This window comes from Ostrinia furnacalis, unplaced genomic scaffold (genome assembly GCF_004193835.3).
Source record: "Ostrinia furnacalis isolate ACB-3 unplaced genomic scaffold, ASM419383v2 OfSCF5116, whole genome shotgun sequence".
NCBI lineage: Eukaryota > Metazoa > Arthropoda > Insecta > Lepidoptera > Crambidae > Ostrinia > Ostrinia furnacalis.
Genome location: NW_021135355.1, coordinates 98,361 through 119,702, shown reverse-complemented (window position 1 = coordinate 119,702; position 21,342 = coordinate 98,361). Strand labels below are relative to the sequence as shown.

Here is a 21,342-nt window from a genome sequence, read left to right as displayed (position 1 = left end):
GGTTGCCATTATTAGCACTGTGTTGCTCTAAAAGCAGAGATGTATATCCAGAAGATTTCGCTGTCATGGTTTCGTGTAAGAGACAAACATTATCTTCAAATTGTACTTACAAACATTCACATTTATTAAAAGTTATTTAATTAAATTCTATTATTTTTTTCTCTGAATAGCATTCCTAAATACTATTAGTTAGGTAATATTATATCACTGATTGGTTATTGTATCATCAAACACCGCATTGTCTTACTAGCCGCATTTATTGAGTGAAATGTGAATGAATCTTCAAAGCAATTATTTTAAATGACGCTGCAAATTACTTATTGGCTATAATGGAAATTATTTCTTGTTGCGTTATATTCAAACTTTTACGAGTGTATTTAACACTGACAGTGATATTAAATCAGCTCTGAACCGGACTGTAATTATCACGAGTGAGCTCACCAAAATAGACGAACGGCGCGGCGGGGACCGAACCCGCGTTCCCCGAATCACGAGTCGGCTAGTCCGACACCTTCACCGTTCGGCTATCGTGGCTTCAATCTTCAACCATCGTGGATTAAATTGAATGTAATACACTTGCGAGCAAAAGTATGGAATCACTTACATGAAGTTGTTTCCACGCGATCTTGTGTACTAACCAATTTGTTAGTAACAAAAAAGTAGCACCATTTTAAAGATTAAACTTTTAACTTTAAATTGATACCAAATTCATTTAAATCACACCAGTATTTAAAAAGATATCCCGGCTGATGTGAAAAAGTAAGGAAAAAGGCATGTATCAACTGTTTGATACGTCGCGAGTTGCGGCCTATTTACCCCCCATAAAAGCAAGTGTTTTCGGATTTTTGCTTTCATACATTGATCCATACACATCTCCGCTTCTTTTGACACTTTATCTGAGATTCTACACCTTCAGAAGCAGCATAAATCGTTGCACTATTGCAAGAAGGGCTCAGCCAGCGGGCTGTCGCACGTCAGCTCCACATAAGCCAGTCCTGGGTTTCGAAAGTTTTAAGACGCTTTCGGGATACCGGTGGCTTTATCCCGAGACCAAGTTCTGAACATTGCCGGTGCACATCGCAGAGGGAAAACCGTTTTTTCATGTCAACTTATCTACGAAATCGTCATTTGACTGGTATCGACGTCCAGCAAGAGCTCAGAAATGTTCGTAGGTTAGCTGTTAGCAAGTGGACAGTTCGTCTAAGATATAAACAATAGAATTTGACTCCAAAAAGGCCTGCCACAGGCTTGAAACTGACGGCAGGTCACCGATAAGCACGCTTTCAATTTGCTCCTACACATCTCGATGGGAAGTCGAGCAAGCCACCCCCATAAGCCAATGTTTTAGCGAACCAGGACTGCACAAATCACTCCCCAGGCCGTCTATAGACCTGACCTCTTCGACTGCTGCACTGCAAAAACAGTCTGAATTCATCGGAGAACAAAACTCGCCTCCATTACTCGCCTTCTGAGTGCGAGCTAATTGAAAGCGTGCTTGTCGGTGACCTGCAGTCAGTTTCCAGCCTGTGGCAGGCCTTTTTGGAGTCAAATTTTATTGCTCATATCTTAGACGAACTGTCCTCTCGCTAACAGCTATCTTACGAACATTTCTGAGCTCTTGCTGGACGTCGATACCAGTCAAATGACGATTTCGTAGAGAAGTTGACATGAAAAAACGGTTTTCCCTCTGCGATGTGCACCGGCAATGTTCAGAACTTGGTCTCGGGATAAAGCCACCAGTCTCCCGAAAGCGTCTTAAAACTTTCGAAACCCAGGACTGGCTTATGTGGAGCTGACGTGCGACAGCCCGCTGGCTGAGCCCTTCTTGCAATAGTGCAACGAATTGTGCTGCTTCTGAAGGTGTACAATCCCAGGTAAAGTGTCAAAAGAAGCCGAGATGTGTATGGATCAACGTATGAACGCAAAAATCCGAAAACACGTGCTTTTATAGGGGTAAATAGGCCGCAACTCGCGACGTATCAAACAGTTGGTACATGTCTTTTTTCTTACTTCTTCACATCAGCCGGGATATCTTTTTAAATACCGATGTGATTTAAATGAATTTGGTATCAATTTAAAGTTAAAAGTTTAATCTTTAAAATGATGCTACTTTTTTAGTTACTAACAAATTCGTTAGTACACAAGATCGCGTGGAAACAACTTCATGTAAGTGATTCCATACTTTTGCTCGCGAGTGTATTTCCAATTGCCTTCTCTTTCTCTCTGTAAGTCTCTCTCGTTCTAGAAACGTATGGAATGTCAGGGGGGCAGTTACGTCCTCGTTATTGTCTAAAAAAGGTGCATCCACACTTTGTGCATGGGCTTGCGAGGTAGGCTCAACATCCTGCTCACTAAAGAGTAGTGTGAGTAGGATGTCAAGCCCGGTTATACAATGCATAGGAGTGTAGTTGTAGCTTATTCTTGAAAACTTTCCGAACTTGGTCTAGAGTTAAAATAAAAAAATATTTATGGCCGTGTGGCTTCGGCAGAGCAGAATAGGACTACCATCACTCTTCTCGTGGATGTTTTAAGAGGATTAAGGAAAAAATATGCGAACATCAGGCTTCCCCAAGCCGTGTGGCCAGATGTAATCAAATCCTCCATTTGTCTTTGGCAAATCGCAAAGGCTCTTGCTCTACAGTGGATACTTAGGGCTATATTTCACCGGGACACCATGGCGGCGCAACCAATCGCCGCTACCAACAAAATGTATACAGCTCTATAGAGAGTTACTCACCTGGTGTCCGTTTGGTTGCGCAAAGCTGTATACATTTTGCTCGGTGAAATATAGCCCTTAATGACTTGATGATGATGATGATGTTTTAATTACAGACGAGCAGCGATGTGTGGTCGCTGGGCACGCTGGTGTGGCAAGTATGCTCTTGGGGCATGGCGCCACCACACCACCCGCCGCCGCTGCCCGACCTGCCCTGCCCCTACCGCGCTCACTTGTAAGTACATAATATACCGCTGTGTGATGCAATCGTTTCAGCCAAATGACGTCCAATAGTTAATATTACTAACTCGTGAGCTATGATACTAATCGCACAATCGAAGAAGAACCCTAGAACTAGATATGTTAAATACGTTATTAATGTCCAAGGATCTCCACAATGACGTCCTGCGCCACCCGCATCCAGGAACCTCCTGGGCCTTTACCAGATCGTTGGTCCACTTAGGGAAGGCGTAGTGTGCCTTGCGACCCGTGGTCGCCACTAGAGGACTTTTCTGCCTCAACGGGTACGAGATATGTTTCCTGCTACTACATTTCTCTAGCCTTATCATCGTCAAATCATCCAGTGGTTTTCTTGTTAAAAAAATTCAGAGGATATCTAAGAGATAGATATCCAAAATCTCTTCACGCCACTTGACATTTCAAACACAGCTTGGGTACACGCCACTGTGCTTGTTAACGTTGTTTCTCCTTAGATGGAGTATAAATTGATTCCATATCACTGGCGTTTTGTTACGTAAATAGAATTTGTACTGAACATGACATTCAAAGACACAATGGATGACATTGATATAGGTTCAATTGGCCACATCGCCTCATGCTTCAGCAAAAACCATCAATGTGTTTGTTATCAATAGAAACATTATGAAGGACAGACGTCTATAAATAATCGAGTTACATGGAAGGAAGTCCGCAGTTAAGTCATAGTCATACTGTTTGAACTTTTTGACTTATGTAATCTGCTGCGATTATTTTTATTGCTATTTTTCTGAGATTAATTGAGTTTTATTGCACATAATTACGCCAAATCGCTTGACTCGAATGTTCATTCTTCGCTCAGTGTTAATGTCAGAGACTGCTTTTATTAATACTTAAAGATATTTTAAAATACAATTTTAAATTAGAATCAGCAGTTTTTAATTGCATAAAGCGATAATATCAAGGTATAAATCTTCTAAAGGATTGTGCGAAATAGTGACATCATCGGTTTTTGACAGCTTATAAATGTCAATTAATAAGCTGTGGTGTTCTCTGGTGTTAATATATTTATTATCTATTCATTCACAGATATCAAGTGATGCAGCTGTGTTGGAACCCGTCGGCCGACGCGCGGCCCTCAGCGAGCCAAGTGCAGCTATTGCTTCAGCATCTTCACAGCACGCACGCGCGGCCCCAGGGTGCGCCCGGCGCCTTCGAGGAGCGCTGGCAGCGCCTCAAGCCCAACCACATCCCAGTCGTGGACCAGCACCGCGCCCAAGTGCACGTGCCCACGCGCGACGCACCCGCGCCCGTGTCCCGCTCCAGCTCCATCATGTCCGACCGCGACCCGCTCGCCGCCCAGATCAAGTCCGAGAGCCTCACCAACCTCCACGGCTCGCTCGAAGACGTCCGCAACATCTACCTCACGCACAACGAGACGCCGCTGCTCGAGTGCCACCAGGGCAACGTGAGCCTCGACGACGACCATGACCATGACCGCGACCACGACCGCTCCGACAGCTCCATGGACCCCTGGCTGAAGGACATCGTCGCCGGCAGCCAGGACGACGTCAGCTACTACCGCGACGTCAGCGACGTCATCAAGAATCTCGACAACATCCTCAACTCGGAGAAGACGTCGAGCTCCGAGTCCAGCCACCAGGCGAGCCCGTCGCGCGACAACCTCAGCCTCGACTGTAAAAAGGATTACCCGATACAGTCGAGCATGGTCAAGTCGCCCGGCATCAGCAACTTCCAGAACATTCTCGAGGCCGGCCTCGTGGCCGACGAGCCCGCCAAGGAACCCTGTGAGGACGACGATGCCGACCGTGACACCATCGGCACCCTCAGTCACTCGTTCGAGCGCCACAGCGACACGCTGAGCCAGCAGACCCTCGAAAACGTAACCCCCGAAACGCCCATAAAAGATTTAGATGTAGTGTGCAGGGTCGATGATCGAATCGAAAACCTGCCGAGAGATGATTTAGAAAATGTAAGTGATAAAATAATAGACGAAACGAAACGACCCCCGCCCGATGATGTTGATTTGCCAAATGAAAATAAATTAGTGAGTAGTGATAGTAAAATACCCGAGTTGAAGGAACTGTGCGTAGCCTCAATATCTAGTGTAAGTGAAAAGAACATTGAATTACCGAATGGAACACAAGACTGTTTAAGATCGTGTGATAATAATTTAGCGGAAGAAAGGACTGATAATGAAATCGAAACTAAGTCAATAGATGATGTAGAGAAATGTAACACTGATTCTACGTCTGTAGAGAAAACGATTGAATCTGATGCAATATTGAAGTTTGAAGAAGTAGAAATAGATAATGTAGATCTTGTCTTGCCAAAACCGGTGTCCGAAGCCCCGACGGAGGTGACGGAAGAAGCTACGATCGCGGACGTCGCGCCCCTGCCGACGTCGGAGCCCAAGTCCGAGGAAGATATCACCCTGGTGAGTGACCTGCCCACTAGTGAGAACATGGATGTTGAAGTTTTTAATGGAGCAACAGTTACTAGTGATCTCAATTTGCCAGTAGAAATCATATTTGATTCTCCGAGTGAATCTAAAACCGTAACTGATAGTTCAAAAGATGCAACAAATTCTGAGGCGACAGAGTCAGAAAATGCAATGGAACCAGTTTTTATACCACAACTGACAGCACCTGAAGCAGTACAAAATATTGTTCATAGTAATGAAGCTCCCGATTTTATAGTTATTCAAGAGGCTGAAATTTCACCAGCTCAAATAGTTACTGAAGATATTTCAACTCCACCCATTTCACCTGAAATAGTACAAACTAATGATAATGAAAAACCTATTGATGATTTAAAAATTCAATCCTCAGATGCTTCTAAGGAAGAAGCGATAGTATTACCAAGATCTGAACAAACAGAAATACGTAAAGATATGATAACAGAGCAATCCAATGATAGCACTGTTTACATGGATCTCATAAATGCGACAAACGAAACTGTCAAAGAGAAAACGATCGATGATAATATGAAAGAGCTTATCAAATCGTGCATCGAAAAGTCGATAGCTGATAGTACTTCGTGTATCGATAACTCTGTAGCTGATAGTACTTGCGCTTTGGTGAAAAATGAATCAACAGTATACATGGATTTGCCCAGTATGATAAAGGAGACAGATAATTTCCTACAGTCTGAAAGGGTTGTTGGCAGGCAGAATATACCACCATTCGCAGACATGTGTTCTAGTACTCCAATACAGTCTGAAAAGATAGTCGGCAGTCAGAATGTACCATACGCAGACATGTGTTCTAGTACTCCAATAGCCAGTGACCAATCTACTGATGATACCCTAGAGAACTCTGTCAAAGCGGTCGAGAATGAGTTATTATCTGAAACTAAAGTGCCCGAAGTTCCCGATTACGGACCGGGAGTTACTCTTACTAAACTGGAGCAAAGATGTGTCCCAGAATCTATGAGCCCCTTCGAATCGCCGACAAAGAGCCATCACACGGATACATACGACGAAAATAGCTCAGTCGTTCTGGGCCCATTCGAGAATTGCACTCTCGAAATATTCAAAGGAGCAAAATCCATCGACCCAGTCGATTTGCCAAGGGAGGAGCTTTTGGCCTTCTCATCCAACTTTAGCGAGATGAATCTCGAAACGCCGTCTCCTTTACGCGACGTCAACTTCCTAAACGAAGTTCCTGACATCCTCCACGACGATATTCAATTCGACGATCTAGAATTATTAAGCGAGCCCATCGATAAGTCTGAGCCCCAGTCGTCCAACGAGACAGATCCGCAGTCGGCGACAGAGAAACGGGTGTCTCCTCTAACGCCGCCCAACTCGCCCGGGACTTTTTTGGCGTCGACGTCCCAGCAAAAATACGTGGTAGACATCGATTTAGATCCACCGATGGGGCCGTCCAACATGGAGTTGGATACGGGGTTGCCAAAGGAGGTAGATTTGAATCAGATCGAGTTGCAGATAACCACTAAGTTGGCGATGGCCGAGAACGAAAACAATTTGAACATCGAGTACTCGGGGCCGTTGGTCGTGGAAGGCGTGGCGCCTGATGACATGATGTTGCACGACGAGACGGACGCAGTGCAAGAGTCGTACTTAGCGGGCAACGGCGGGTCGTCGCCGCGCGCCGTCGAGCTCGACGAGGAGTGCGTCAAAGCGCTGAGGAACGAACTGGAATTGAAGCTGCCACTTGCACAGGTGAGTTCCTATTTGTTTTTTTTTTAATAATGCATGTGTTACGAGCCTTTTTATCACTCATTTTTAATTAATATGCTTGTGTTACGAGCGGCTTCACTATAATAGTCGAGTGGCGGCGAGGATCGAAACCGCGTTCTTTGGATCAAGTCAGCTAAAGCCTGGTCTGCGAGCACGTAGAATTTTGTCCAATGACCCTAAGCTACACATCCTTATCGCTCGCGCGTAATTATATTGCTGTCGCGACTGTGCGACGAGCGGCCGCAGTGAATGTGCGAGCGCGACAGCAACATAATTACGCGCGAGCGATAAGGATGGGTAGCTTGGGGTCATTGGACAAAATTCTACGTGTTCGCAGACCAGATTATAGTCGGACCCCTTTACCGTTCAGCCATCGTGGCTTCAAAGTTTTTAGTTACAGTAGCCAAGAGCCATGAAAATGCTCATGTTTATGGTGATCTTATCATTCATAAATGGTTTTGTGCGAGGGATTTATTGTAACTTGTCCCCCAGGTGGCGAACATCGAACCGGCTTGCCCCGCTGAGTGGAGCGGCTCGCTGCCGCCGCCGCCCGAGCTGGTGCTGAGCTACCCGGGCGCGCTCAGCCCCATCGCCGAGGAGACGCGCCAGCAGCTGTCGGCCTACGAGAGCGACGCGCACTGTGAGTGTACTGTACATAGAACAGCCTGCCCGCGGAGTGGAGCGGCTCGCTGCCGCCGCCGCCCGAGCTGGTGCTGAGCTACCCGGGCGCGCTCAGCCCCATCGCCGAGGAGACGCGCCAGCAGCTGTCGGCCTACGAGAGCGACGCGCACTGTGAGTGTACTGTACATAGAACAGCCTGCCCGCGGAGTGGAGCGGCTCGCTGCCGCCGCCGCCCGAGCTGGTGCTGAGCTACCCGGGCGCGCTCAGCCCCATCGCCGAGGAGACGCGCCAGCAGCTGTCGGCCTACGAGAGCGACGCGCACTGTGAGTGTACTGTACATAGAACAGCCTGCCTGGCTGACTATGAGCCATTGTTTTATAATAGTGGCCTATGTAATTGCGTGTCATTACATGTGTCATACGTCACGTGAAGTATTGGTCGCAATGAGGGTTTTCCGGTATGAAAGATCCGCTAGATGGCAGGACGTGGATGTAGTGTCTGACTGCTGCGTGATTGGTGGATTTTGACATATCTGTCAATGTTATGTCAAAAATAACCAATCATGCAGCATTTGGACCTCGCGTCTACGTATTGCCATCTGGCGGATTTTTCATACGCGAAAACCCTCATTACGCCGTGTCGCATTTCGTCGCTTCATGCCGCGTTCCATCTCTCACCGGGTAGGATGGAGCTAGTTGAGATAATATTATTATGCAGATGATTAATAAACAACTTATTTATTTACGGAGTACGAGCTGACTTACACTGTTAACTAAAAGACCCGCATGGTACACGAACACCAGTTTAAAATAAGAAACAGCAATAATTTCAAAGTACCATTCTATAAACAGGGAACAACTCGACGCGCACAGATTCATCTGAAAGCTATCCTGAGCCGTGTAACAACTCTACTGACGAAGTGACCGACCTGCCCACCGGCCTGCCCAGTGGTCTCGACCACTCCACCTACACCGTGCACTCGCGCGAGCGCTCGCCCGATCACTCGCCAGACCGCTCGCGCGGCCACTCGCCCGACCGGACCTACACCGTGCAGAAGGATGCCACGACTAGTCGAGAGTGAGTGACAGAGTTGACACAATAAAGTAATATACAGCTTTACTAAATACATAATTTTACCCGAGAAATCTCAATTAGTTTTAAATTGAAATATGGTTTTCAATACCTTTTAAAACAGCAAATAGTACGAAAAAGTCCCGTCATAGCATCGTCCTTGACATAAAAGATGGAGAGTCCCGTCATGACAGCTTACAAAAGTATGTCAGTTTACTTGAAATATTTAACTAACCTATTCCAAACTTGGCAAACTTAAATCACAAAACAACAATAAACAAAATATTATCTATCAGATTTTTGGCAAAACAGCTCACAAAAAAACCTGTTTGCTTATTTTCAGTATCACAATGAGCGCCGACAGCTTAAACGCCAGTCCTTACAAGAAACCAGCTCACGAATCACCGATCGACGATAGAACGTACAACAAGAACGAGGAAGAAAAAGAGTCGCGCTGCGAGAGAATATCACAAGTGTCGCCCTTCATACTAAGCCCCACCACCGACTCGTCGGCACCAGAGAATTCTGACTATGTTGACAACGCCACCGGAATATCCAACCTGTCGAAAACCACCGTGCCCACCGACGCCAAATCTTCCAAACCCTCGGAAACGCAGTGCCTCTCCAAAGCCACCAGTATCGACTCCTGGTGCTCCAACGACACGCTATACAACGTCGAGGAAAACTTCGACGATCTCGCCATGGATCCCGACCTCCCCGTCGACTTCGAACTGCAGAAAGAAGATGAAAACAGCGAAAGTAGCGACACTCTTACCCACAACGATGAAGATAAAGAACTCAGCCACTGCTCCACGTACATCGTACACGACAGCAAGTCCGAGCCCTGTGAGACTTTCTCGCCCGACTCGATCACCGCTAACGACAACTACACCTATACGAAAGCGCGAACCGACGCCGCGCCCACCGCCACTCCCTCCGTCAACACCAAATCAGAAGTAGACTCCGCCAAGAACACACAAACCAAAGACCTCGCGTACGGAACTCTCATGTCTGGACTCCCGTCGTACTCCAATTGCACGACCGAAGTGGCCTCCGGATTCGACGACGTCTGGAAGCTTTCCCAGCCTGAGATGGTGCGGAGGTCGCCCGTGATGGATGAGATCAACATCACTCCCCCGAAATTCCCCGAGGAAAAGGAGCCTGTGGTCCCCGACAGCCCTCAGCTGCCGGCCCAGCCGTGCCTCAAGAAGATGGACAGCGTCGAGATATCCTGCCTCCACGACAACTTGATCGACACCCAAATCAAAATCGAGAGCCCCGAAAGTCGAAACCTGGTTGAAATTAGCGACAGCCCGAACTACCAGTACAAAAGCATGGAGCCGTCGGTCACCAGCACGCCTCTGACGGAACCGGCCGAGGGCGACAATGTGGAGGCCATACCGATGCCGCTTCCCGACAGCACCAGGACGCCCGAATTGCTAAATAATATACCTAATTTCCAAACCTTCCTCCAGTCGGCTGAAGTGCGCCCGCAGGATATATCGCCGAGCGACGCCGCCAGCAACCAGGACACAGAAATACTGTTGGAGGGAGATAGCAAAACGCTGAGCAGAATCAGCAACCGAGACAGCTTAGCCATAACCGATCGCACGCCGAACTATTCCGATTTCGAGAATTCGGCGATATCGAAACCCCAGGACGTGAATTCGAGGGACAAATCTAGTCAGAGCCTCGAACTCGGCACCACCGTCAACTCGGAGGACTTCCGGAACTTCGAGAGCTCGGTGCGGAGCCGCCCGCAGGACCTGTCCTCCGTCATCGACGCCAGTTCCTTGCTCTTGAACAGCGAGAGAAGGTTCAGCGATTTGGTGATAACCAACTCCACCGGCAACGTAGACTCGGAACAGACTAGTCAATCGGGGAGCCGCGTGAACGATATCGATCCGATAAAATCTCTAGATGTAAGTCCGCCTAATGTTACGAATTTAATAGAATCTCATGAGTTAGGTAATGTCGGAACGCCGAGTAATTTTTATTTAGATATGGAAGCGGAGGATGAGACCGAGCAGCCTCACTCGATTATCATCACCGAGCGGGACGTGCTCAAGGAGAGTCCCAACCGCACGTTCGACTCGCACGAGGCGCCCTTAGATCTGAACCACACCTACGACTCTCACGAGAGCCGAAGTCAGCAAAAGCCTGAAAACGACAGCCATCATCACCGAGTCAACGGAATTGACAAGAACGATGATGTCATCGAATGTGATAAGAAATCGCCCAAAGTTGAAGATCTGCTCAAACAGGTCGAACCGAAGTCACCTAAGGAGGAAATTAGAGAAAGTTTAACAGTTTTGCCTTCGGTAGTAACTGAAGACTCGTCGAACAAATCTGGCAGCAGCCCAGTAGTAATAAATGAAGAGATCAAATGCAACGGCAACAGTGAGAAGTTTGCTACCGTCCAGTTCTTGCACGAGACATTCGAGGAGCTGATCGAGAGTAACGTGGACGATGGGGACTGTAAAGATTTCAAATCTGACGATTTTACTGAAGATTCACCTAGTCAAAACTCTGAAGGTAAATCGGCGGAGAGCACTGAGCCCATCTGCAGTCCGGCCAAAGTCCACGATACATCTAAAGAGAGGAGTCCTCAAAATGAGGTCGATGTTGAGGAGGCGGAAGAGGTGAAGACGAACGGCGTGCAAGAAGTGGAAGAAATGACATCGGTCACGGAGAATTTCTTGCAGAACGAAAAGAAATTCTGCCAGCTGGACTCTTATTTTCCTTTGCTGAGTGATATTAGATTTACTGGTGAGTGAACATGATTCAATTTCTTAAATAAAACTTTTTTTTGTGGTTTGGTAAAATAAATTGCATCCTTTCTTTATTTACTTATTGAAAGTCGCAAAATTACTATTATTAATATGAATTTCCCTATCACAAAGGTCCCGCAGCCGAAATAATGAGCACGTCGTTCTCTCAAGACTCGCCGTCGTCGCCCGCGTCGCCTGCGCGCGATCCGTCGCGGCCCGACGCGGCTGACTTGCTGAAAGAGTGGGACAGCGATAGCGACTCGCACTCTACCAACTCTTCTAGCGGAGAGTTCATTTGGAAGGTGAGTCGGAAGACTACTTACATACTTGTCTTGTGAGATAACGTTCTCTTTTGTTTTATAAAAAAACATAGGCGTAGGGCACAAGTTAAAATACTTCATTTGTTTCGTGATAGTGACTCGGCATCGTGTACGTTTTACACCCATATAATGACGTCATGTAACCGTATCTTGTGTAGCAAAACAAACGTGCCCTAATGTGAACTATGACTCAAGGCCATCAGACTAAAAATTTGAAAATAAATTAAAGGAAAATTAATGTTTGAGTCTGACTGCATTAAAATGATACAACATAGGCATTGAAGCCTTGTGCCATGACAGATGCAAAAATAAACTTATCTGAATTTGTACATTATTACAAAACAATAACATTATAATAGGCATTAACTTCTGTGTTGTGATTAATATGTACTTACTTTTTGGTTACTGGTTTGGAGTTTCCGTAGGCAATATCTATACTGCTTAATTAGTGACTCTGTGATAGTTACTTCTCCCCGTAATGGTCTAGTTTGATCATCATATAAATATAATACAAATTAAATTCTAAATATTATCATTTTTAGGAATATGATGATCAAACTAGCCACTAGTTATCTATCTAAAATTATTTTTACTGTCCCAAGCTTCATATACCTATAAAATACTTATCTTATTGCCCTAATATTATGGAATATAATATTTTTATTTATAAACATGTACAGCTGCCACTCCTTTGGTAGATGATACTAAAAAGTACTACCATCGTACTACCATTACTTTAGTAAAAAGTACTTTAATTGCTCAGCTTTAAAGAACATATTTGAAGAGCATGATGTGCCATTGCACTGTACATGTATATAAATGCGGGTATCGGTGTCGGTGTGCGGTGTGTGCATGTGTGTGTGTGGCAGGACGGCGACGGCCACGAGACCCCGCTAGTTCCCTCAACGCAATTCGACCATGTAAGTGTTACCTATACATCATTTGTCTATGGTATTCACCTGTCGACCTGTGGGGTTTACATGAGTTGAAAGTACACAAAGATTGATAACTATTGTATATTTGTCAAATTCTTTACATGATAAATATGTATGAAAAGAATTGCCATTAAAATAATTGTGATCGTACAGATAAATAATATGGCAACTGCATTAAAATCGTTAACTTTGCAGTTAGTTTATGCTGTCACAGTTATGTTCATTTTACATTCGAAGAAATAAAACTTTAATTTAAAAAGGAGGCAAAACAAGAAAACCACATGTAATGCCCACGATCAACCATAATAATATCTTTTATGTTGCTTTCTCTATGCTTTGCTTCTACATTATTTTGCGATTTTCAAGCATGTCATCAACATCATACTTTTAATGCATGCGTTTCATTTTATATTTTACGACAAACGGTTCTCTGAAGGCAGCATATAATTAATAGAACTAATAAATAACTGAGCAGTCAGAAACCGTATTTCGTTGGCCTTTAGTGTAAACCTATGCTTATACTCGGCGCAAAGACTCGTCAGGCGGACTCAGGCGGTGTCATAATACAACAGTGCATAATATCACGTTTTCTCTCGCATTCACACTAGTTATGGGTGACGTCACACAGAGGCAGGCATAGCGTTGTTTATATTACCAGGCCTGTTTATCTCCGCGAGTTTACATCGAAAACAAAACACGCACGATTGCCCCCTACAAGAGTACTATTCGACAAGGCCTCACGCACGCGTATTCTTGTGTATGATGGAAAAAAATAAAGAAAATGGTGTACTAAATACTGTGCAGTATTTAACTGCCTAAATAATAATAAAAACACAGAATGTACTTTTTTAAGTTGCCTCAAGACACTGAGAGGTAAATAAGTAGTTAATATTATTCATGATAATTCATGCTAAATCATGAATTTCCTCCGCCATTTTCTGCAGATTGGCACCTCATGTCACATCATTTTACCGAAGTCAGCCCTATAGCTTCGGCGCAGTACCGATCACTGACGTTTGTCAACAAAACTTCTGACAAACTTGCTTGACTCTTGAGACAAGCTAAATTACACCATATTGTTAATGACATTGAGCATACATTTTTTTAAATACCTTCGCGAAGTAAAACTTCTGTACGTAGTACTTATTATTATTCTGTGATATTACGTAATAATAATTAATAAAATTTTGGCGAATGTGCATCTCTGTTTCAAAAGTTACTTATGGCCCCGCCTGCCACTCTTTGCGTCGAGTATAAAACTATGGCGCTGGTAGGTTTACATTAGCTGGCGAAGAGGCATTACTGTCAATAATAAAATGTAAAATAATTTGGCTGCATTCAAGGAGTCGCTTGTCAATTGCACTCTAACAGCAAAACAATAAAAGTAACTTTCGCGTGTAGCAACGTGGCGGCAGCGGGCAGCCGAACGGCGGTGAAGGCAACTCCCACGCAGACAGAGGCGAGGGCAGCGGGGGGTCGGAGGGCTCGGGGGACTCTGGCTCGGGCTCGGAAGGCGATGAGGTTGAGTTCGTGCCTTCCTCGTGGGACTGCCGAGCCGCGCCCTCTAAGTCGTCATTGAGGAGCCTTGAGCAGGCTACACCGGTGAGTGAAAATCGTTTGTCTCTTTTACAATCTGAGGTGGAATAGACAATTTGACACCATTCTCAAATAAGAATAAGAATAAGAAATTTATTCATAATGTTCATTACATGTCAAATTTTCAATATATTTTCTTATTAATCATAAACAATTGCAGTATTAATAAGAAAGAAATACACATCATGTCCAAATAAATTAATGATACAAATAGAATTAATGTCAATTAAATGTCAAAATAAATAGTGTCAATAAGAATTAAATTCCAAACAGTTCGTCAATTTTATAGAACGCCTGCTCGATCAACCACTTTTTTAATTGAAATTTGAAAGAATGCAGTGATACCGCTTCTTTCACTATTTTAGGCAATCGGTTGTATACTTTAGGCCCCAATACGAAATCACAACTTTTCTAAAAAGACACTTCATTCTGGTCTTATAAACTTAATTCATTTTAACTTACCTGTACGATTTTTGGTCGCATTCTAATTGAAAAAAGTGGTTAATTTGAGTTTACAAAATAGTGACGTCACTTGCTTGTAGTGCCATACAAAATCTATGGGAGAGTTTCGTTTTGACAGTTTTAAAAAGTACGTCAATTGATTGGTGGTGTCATCATGTCTATTGTGTAAAGCAATCGTAATCATTTGAAAGTTCATAACGTACGATTATTCTGTCAAACGCTTTGTTTAACTGACTTTATCGTACGTTAACTGTCAAATGATTACGATTGCTTTACAAAATTCCACCTCTGATCGAGCTAACTGCGCATCTCGCTGGAATACGAGTCTCACTTTCACTTACCCACACATCTCCGCGTTCGCCCCGTTCTTAACAGAGCGTCGATGTGACGTCACGGCCGACAGGTGTGCAGTTAACTGGACCGGGTTGTAGAAGTGTTGATGCCATGAAGTTATACAGTAGGAAATAATGATTATATTACCTAAGTCTATGTGCTTTATTTTTGTACTGATTCGTACGAGTAATGAAGAATAACTATAAACTTCCAGTGCCGATTCTTGACATTATTTTATCCGTATTTAATCAAGGAAAGAAAAAGACTGCAACTACCTACTTTTGTTCAAATAATTTAATAAGGAAGAGGATAATATTTATTGTAACAATGTTTAATTTTATGTGCCACATGACACATTTAAATTAAAGGATAGGGAAGTTTTGAAATATATTATCTACCATTACAGCGACTGACTAAAACGTTAGTTAACGTAGCCGATTCTTCCTGCACAAATAAATAAGTGAATAACATTTACGCAGGACAACAAGAAGCGCGTGGTGTTCAAGCGGCAGAAGTACCACTGCGTTTACGAGTACCCGCGTGAAGCGCCCGACGCGCACTCGCCTGCTGCATACGTGCCAGACCTCTCCACATATACTGGTGAGAACGTTTTTTATTTTCAACCGACTTCAAAAAAAGGAGGAGGTTCTCAATTCGACCCGTATGTTTTTTTTCTATGTTTGTTACGCGATAACTCCGCCAATTATGAACCGATTTGAACAAATCTTTTTTCGGCGTATAGGTAATACCTCAAGGGTGGTCCCATTTAAATTTAATAATAAAAAAACAACCCCCAAGGGTGGAAAATTGGGGATGAACTTTTTTATACGCAATATCTCCGCCGATTATAAACCAATTTGAACGATTATTTTTTTGTTGAATAGGTATTATCAAAAGGGTGGTTTCATGCGAATTTGAAGAAAATATTTCACCCCCAAGGGTGGAAAATTGGGAATGAACTTTTTTATACGCAATATCTCCGCCAATTATGAACCAATTTGAACGATTATTTTTTTGTTGAATAGGTATTATTTGTGTTCACGCATTTGAAGTCGGTTTTATTTTTTTTTTAAGTTATATTTTATACCCTTAACATTTAGCCCATCCTTCAGGTTCCTAACTTCCTATCATGCCCCACTGCTACACTTTGAACCGTGGTCAGAGGCGATGTCTTTCCGCAGCGAAAGAGCGTGCAGTTTTGTAGTACAAATCTATACACCTCTAGCTATGCAAAGTTTGCATTGCAAACGTATTTGCAGCCCTATACGGCAGCCGTTAGCTATAATATGCATATACACAAGCAGAATTTGTATTCACTTCATGATTCGCGTTCTAATCTACTTAAACTAGCGGCCGCCCGCGACTTCGTACGTGTGGATCCCGTTTTACCCCCCTTAGGGGTGGAGTTTCGTAAAATCTTTTCTTAGCGGATGCCTACGTCATAACATCTAGCTGCATGCCAAATTTCAGCCCGATCCGTCCCGTGGTTTGTGCTGTGGGTTGATAAATCACTATGTCAGTCAGTCAGGCACCTTTGAGTTATACAGCGTGCCCCATAAATCAACGTCAAGCATCATTTATGGGACACCCTGTATATGTTTAGAAGAAAGATGTGCTGGGATGTACATCCAAACCCATGCTTCTCTATCCACCATGCCTGCAAGGATTCACCGCAAGGAACAAGTCAATCTTTCTACTGCTGCAAAGACCTCAGTTTTCAGCCACCTAGATTCAACTATGCTGTGTTCAGTGGTTGGTCCCGCTTATGAATATGAACGTACAATATCTCTGGTCGATTGAGTTCTAAATAAATATCATAATCAATACAAGAATCTGGGAACATGGTTGTTGACAGTGGCTTTTAAATTAATCTGCTGTTCCAATTGGTGTTTTTTTATAATAAAAATCCTTAATTGTTCTGTTTTTTTCCAGACTGGGACCCGAGCAGCGCCGAGGAGGCGGAGCTGGGCTACGGGCAGCTGTTCGGCGCGCCCAATCCACTCGACATGTATCCGCTGCGCTCCAGTATCGCTTTCGGTAAGCTTTATATTCTTTGGATAGATCGTTTACAAATAATTCAAGTAGCTCTGCAGGAGTTCGTTTTACATGCTCAAAAATTGACGAATAAAAATTAATAATAGGGGTTTTTTTTCCCTTTTTATATCTGCAATCGAATTAGGTCATAATCAGATGTTTTGTCTTGCTTTTTTGTTTGTGTTCATGAGGAGGGGTATTCCAGTAAATTCTCTCCCTCGGTTTTTACTAATTTACTAATTCACGTAGCAATCTAGTCCAGCCTTCCAATATTCAGTCCAAGCCACTAGCATCTTTGGTCCAACTGTAATATTTGCCATCTTTTCAGTCTTGTGGTGGTCTTGTGGGTTTGTTCCACTATTTCTCTAGCGAGTTGGTTTGTGTGATGTTTCAGCCTTTCCTTATATTTGGTACAGTATTTGCTCACCTTCTCCCTGATTGTCGGCATTTCCAAGTACTCGTGTATCTCTACATTTCTAGCGAACCATGGTGAATTTGAGATTGCCCTCAGTGTTTTATTCTGAAACCTTTGGAGAATTTCAAGGTTGGAATTACTGGCAGATCCCCAGAGTTGAATCCCATAAGTCCATACAGGTTTTATTATGCATTTATAGACCAGCATTTTGAATATTAGGAGATGAACTAATTTTGGTATGAGTAGTATGCGCGAGTTGTTAAAGACATATTTCACTCGGTAGATTACGACGAGGACTTCTTCATATCGTCGTCGACGCGGCCGTTCGAGAGCCTCGGCATCATGTCCACCACCAGCCAGTTCTTTCCCGGCATGCATGCCAAGGCCGCGCTCGAGCGCCGCGCGCCGCCCGACTTGCCGCCCGACTTGCCGCCGTCCGTCCTCCACCACGCCACGCCGTCCCTCGACTTCACCACGCCGGATTCCGGCGTCGAGGATATAACCCCAGGTCAGTGTTGGAATTGACATGTTGACACCACCAATCAATTGACGTACTTTTTAAAACTGTCAAAACGAAACTCTCCCATAGATTTTGTATGGCACTACAAGCAAGTGACGTCACTATTTTGTCAACTCAAATAAACTACTTTTTTCAATTACATTGCGACCAAAAATCGTAATTTACAGGTAATTTAAAATTAATTAAGTTTTTAGGACAAGAATGAAGTGTCTTTTTAGAAAAGTTGTGATTTCGAATTATTGAAGAATGGTGTCAAATTGTCCATTGCGCTCTTCGAAAATTATTGTCCATGGAAGATAAAAAGATAGTATTTCTTGAAAAATATAGTACGTTAGGTAAATACGGATTTAAATGAAAAAATACAGTTAAATTGAATAAATAAACCTTTAATAAAAAGGTTATTGGTCCAGTTCTCATAGCAAACATTATTCAAATAAAAATATGAATCTAAAAATGGTTGAGAATAGTATATTGTCTATGGAATGTTGATCACCATTTCAGCAATTTCCTTATAGTATATGTTGCCAAATGTAAAATTTTAGCTTAAAATAAGGGTAAATGGAACGGAATAAAAAAATATAGTATTGTCTCGTACTATCTCGTAATCAGGATAGTATATAGTATTTACTATGAAATAATAGTACAAATACTATAATTATAGTACGAATTCCAACACTGCCGCAGGTTCTCTCGCCGACGACGACTTCAAGAAGCCGCCGCTCTCGCCAGCGCCCGCGCCGCCCGCCTGCTGGCCCGCCAGCGACAGCGCCAGCTCCAGCGAGTCCGTCAGCCCCAGCTCGCCCGGCGCGCTCGGCGGCCTGCGCCACACGCGCGCCACGCTCAAGCTCGACCTGCCGCCCTCACCACGCTTGCCTTCGCCGCGCCACGCGCGCGCTTTCAGCTTCGTGCTCGACCCGCCCAAGCCTCGCGCCGACCCCGCCTCTTCCGCGCCGCTCGTCATGACCGACGACACGCCCGTCGTCGCCACCGCGCTCCCGATCCCGCGCGACGACGCCGAACTTCCTCTCCCGATTCCGGAGCCGACGTTCTCCACCTTCGGCAAGAGCGTGCCGAAGCCCGAGCCCGAGCCGAAGGCCATCATCCTCACCGACGAAGCGCCCGACGCCGCGCCCGCGCCCGCCGACAGCCCGCGCGCGCTCGAGCCCGTCAAGGGCGAGGGCACCGTGCTCGACTCCGGCGACGAGGACTCCGGCATCGAGAGCAGCTCCAAGGCGACCCTCGAGCGCAACAAGACCACGCCCAACGTCTCGTAACGGAGTCTTTCGCCACTCGAACGGCAGTAGTTTCCGACCCGCACTCGTTAGGAATGCGCGTCAGGAAAGCTCGGGCACCCCGACGCCGTCAGAATAGCCCCCCATAGTATTACCGACGTCGTCGTTTCATTTACATTTAAGTTTCCGAACGCCCGCGTCTTTGATATACATATCGGATAAATGCGCGTCTCGAGAGCGCAATCGTAAAACCCTCCTCGTCGTTGCGTTAGTCGACTTAATAGTTTCCTTAGATCTCATTCTGCAGGGTGACCAGCACGAATTTTCTTAACCGTCGTCTGGCTAGATAATATCGAGTGTGAGTCCACCACCGATTACAAAATACGTAAACTGCAAATGACCGGTTTTTCGAAGGTTAATTGCTTAGCGATAGAATTAAAGATATAAATAATTTCACCAGTGTTCACGGTGACCACAAGGTACAAATCGTCGCGAGCCTATACAAGATTAGGTGTATCGCTTTCATTGCCACTATTATACGGACTAAGTGCTTTGATACATTACACTCCGGCTAGGAGATAACTCTCTAATTTTAATATTCGGCAGTGTCGTCATGAATCCCTCTCGCCGCCGGATGGCGGTCGGCTCGCAGCCACGTATCAATGCAACGCTCGTGGCGACACTGCCGCGGGATGGCCTATCCACTCGTGCCACTGTGACCGCCCAACATATGCTAGAATTTTAATACGTTAACTTTTTACTCTAATTTCGTAATGTCGTAGTGGATTAGAATATACTCTCGCGCTCGCACACGCGGCTCCGCGCGCGACGCTTGTATGTGACTGTCGACGCGAGGAGCGTGTGTTCGATCGTATCTAAATTCGATGTCTAAATTATGTTATTTAAATTTTATAACTAGTTCTACGCACAAGTGAGTATGCATCTTCCATCTTTTGAACCTCGAGGTATATAAAACTATCAAAAATGAAATGTTTCGGTCTATAAACGTTTGAGGTTAAAAAGCCAATTCTTAGTTAAGTAAAAGTTTATATTAGATAAGTGTAGAATTAGATGTATCGAGATGTGGTGACAGTCGACATTGCGTATATGTCCAGTCGGCGACAGTAAAACATGTTTCGAAAATTATTTACAATCTTCATCAAATAAATCTAACTCGGAAGTGAAATCTTATTCCCGTACCTTCCCTCTCTGCTTGCACTGTGCCCGGATGCGTTACTGTCGCCGCCTGCACTCCTGAGTATGTGCCACTAATTACGTCATCAATGTAGTATGCAATACGTCCAAGTGTGAACCTAATGTGCAATTCTTCTCATTTCCATATCATTGCGTTTTAGTTGTTTAGTTACTGCTGTAAATATAATTTAATGTTATTGAAGAGGAAATTTTGAATATGAAAATTTATTGATTGTATTGATTACTACATGTTTATTGTTCTGAGCATTATTTTTTACAGTTTTAGAAAGTTTTCGTTGATGTACAGTTGTAAATAGGTGATAGATGTTCATTTTGTTATGTAGGAGCGCCTCGCGCCCGCGGTCTGGCGGCACCAACCGTCGTCGGACGCCCAATTCCCGCGCATGTAATATGGTCTCATCGATTATGATAATGTATTATTTTGAAGTTACTTTTTGATTGGGATTTTCCAACTTAACAGATTCGTTGCTTACTATTTACAAAAAAGGGAATTAATGAATTTGTCCAATAATTATTATGATATTTATTGTTCGTAAGTTGTTATTGATTTGTATGAGCTGTCAGCAGTATTTAGTGAATGTGAACGCATCTGAAGTCATTTCATATTGTGACTTTGTCGAGTCTTTTAAAGTATTTCTATGAAAAAATAAAATAATGAAT

The 21,342-nt window shown here is 44.2% G+C and overlaps 1 protein-coding gene across 1 annotated transcript; it reads left to right on the top strand.

The window, feature by feature from the left end:
• The first annotated feature begins 2,834 nt into the window (after positions 1-2,834).
• LOC114360664 (uncharacterized) lies at positions 2,835-21,337 on the top strand. The gene is made up of 12 exons (XM_028315418.1): positions 2,835-2,951; positions 4,022-7,139; positions 7,650-7,797; positions 8,630-8,855; positions 9,193-11,618; positions 11,753-11,922; positions 12,810-12,860; positions 14,277-14,477; positions 15,746-15,866; positions 17,199-17,303; positions 17,999-18,223; positions 18,920-21,337. The coding sequence occupies exons 1-12, from the start codon at positions 2,890-2,892 to the stop codon at positions 19,507-19,509; spliced, it is 7,443 nt and encodes a 2,480-aa protein (XP_028171219.1). The 5' UTR covers positions 2,835-2,889; the 3' UTR covers positions 19,510-21,337.
• Positions 21,338-21,342: the final 5 nt, after the last annotated feature.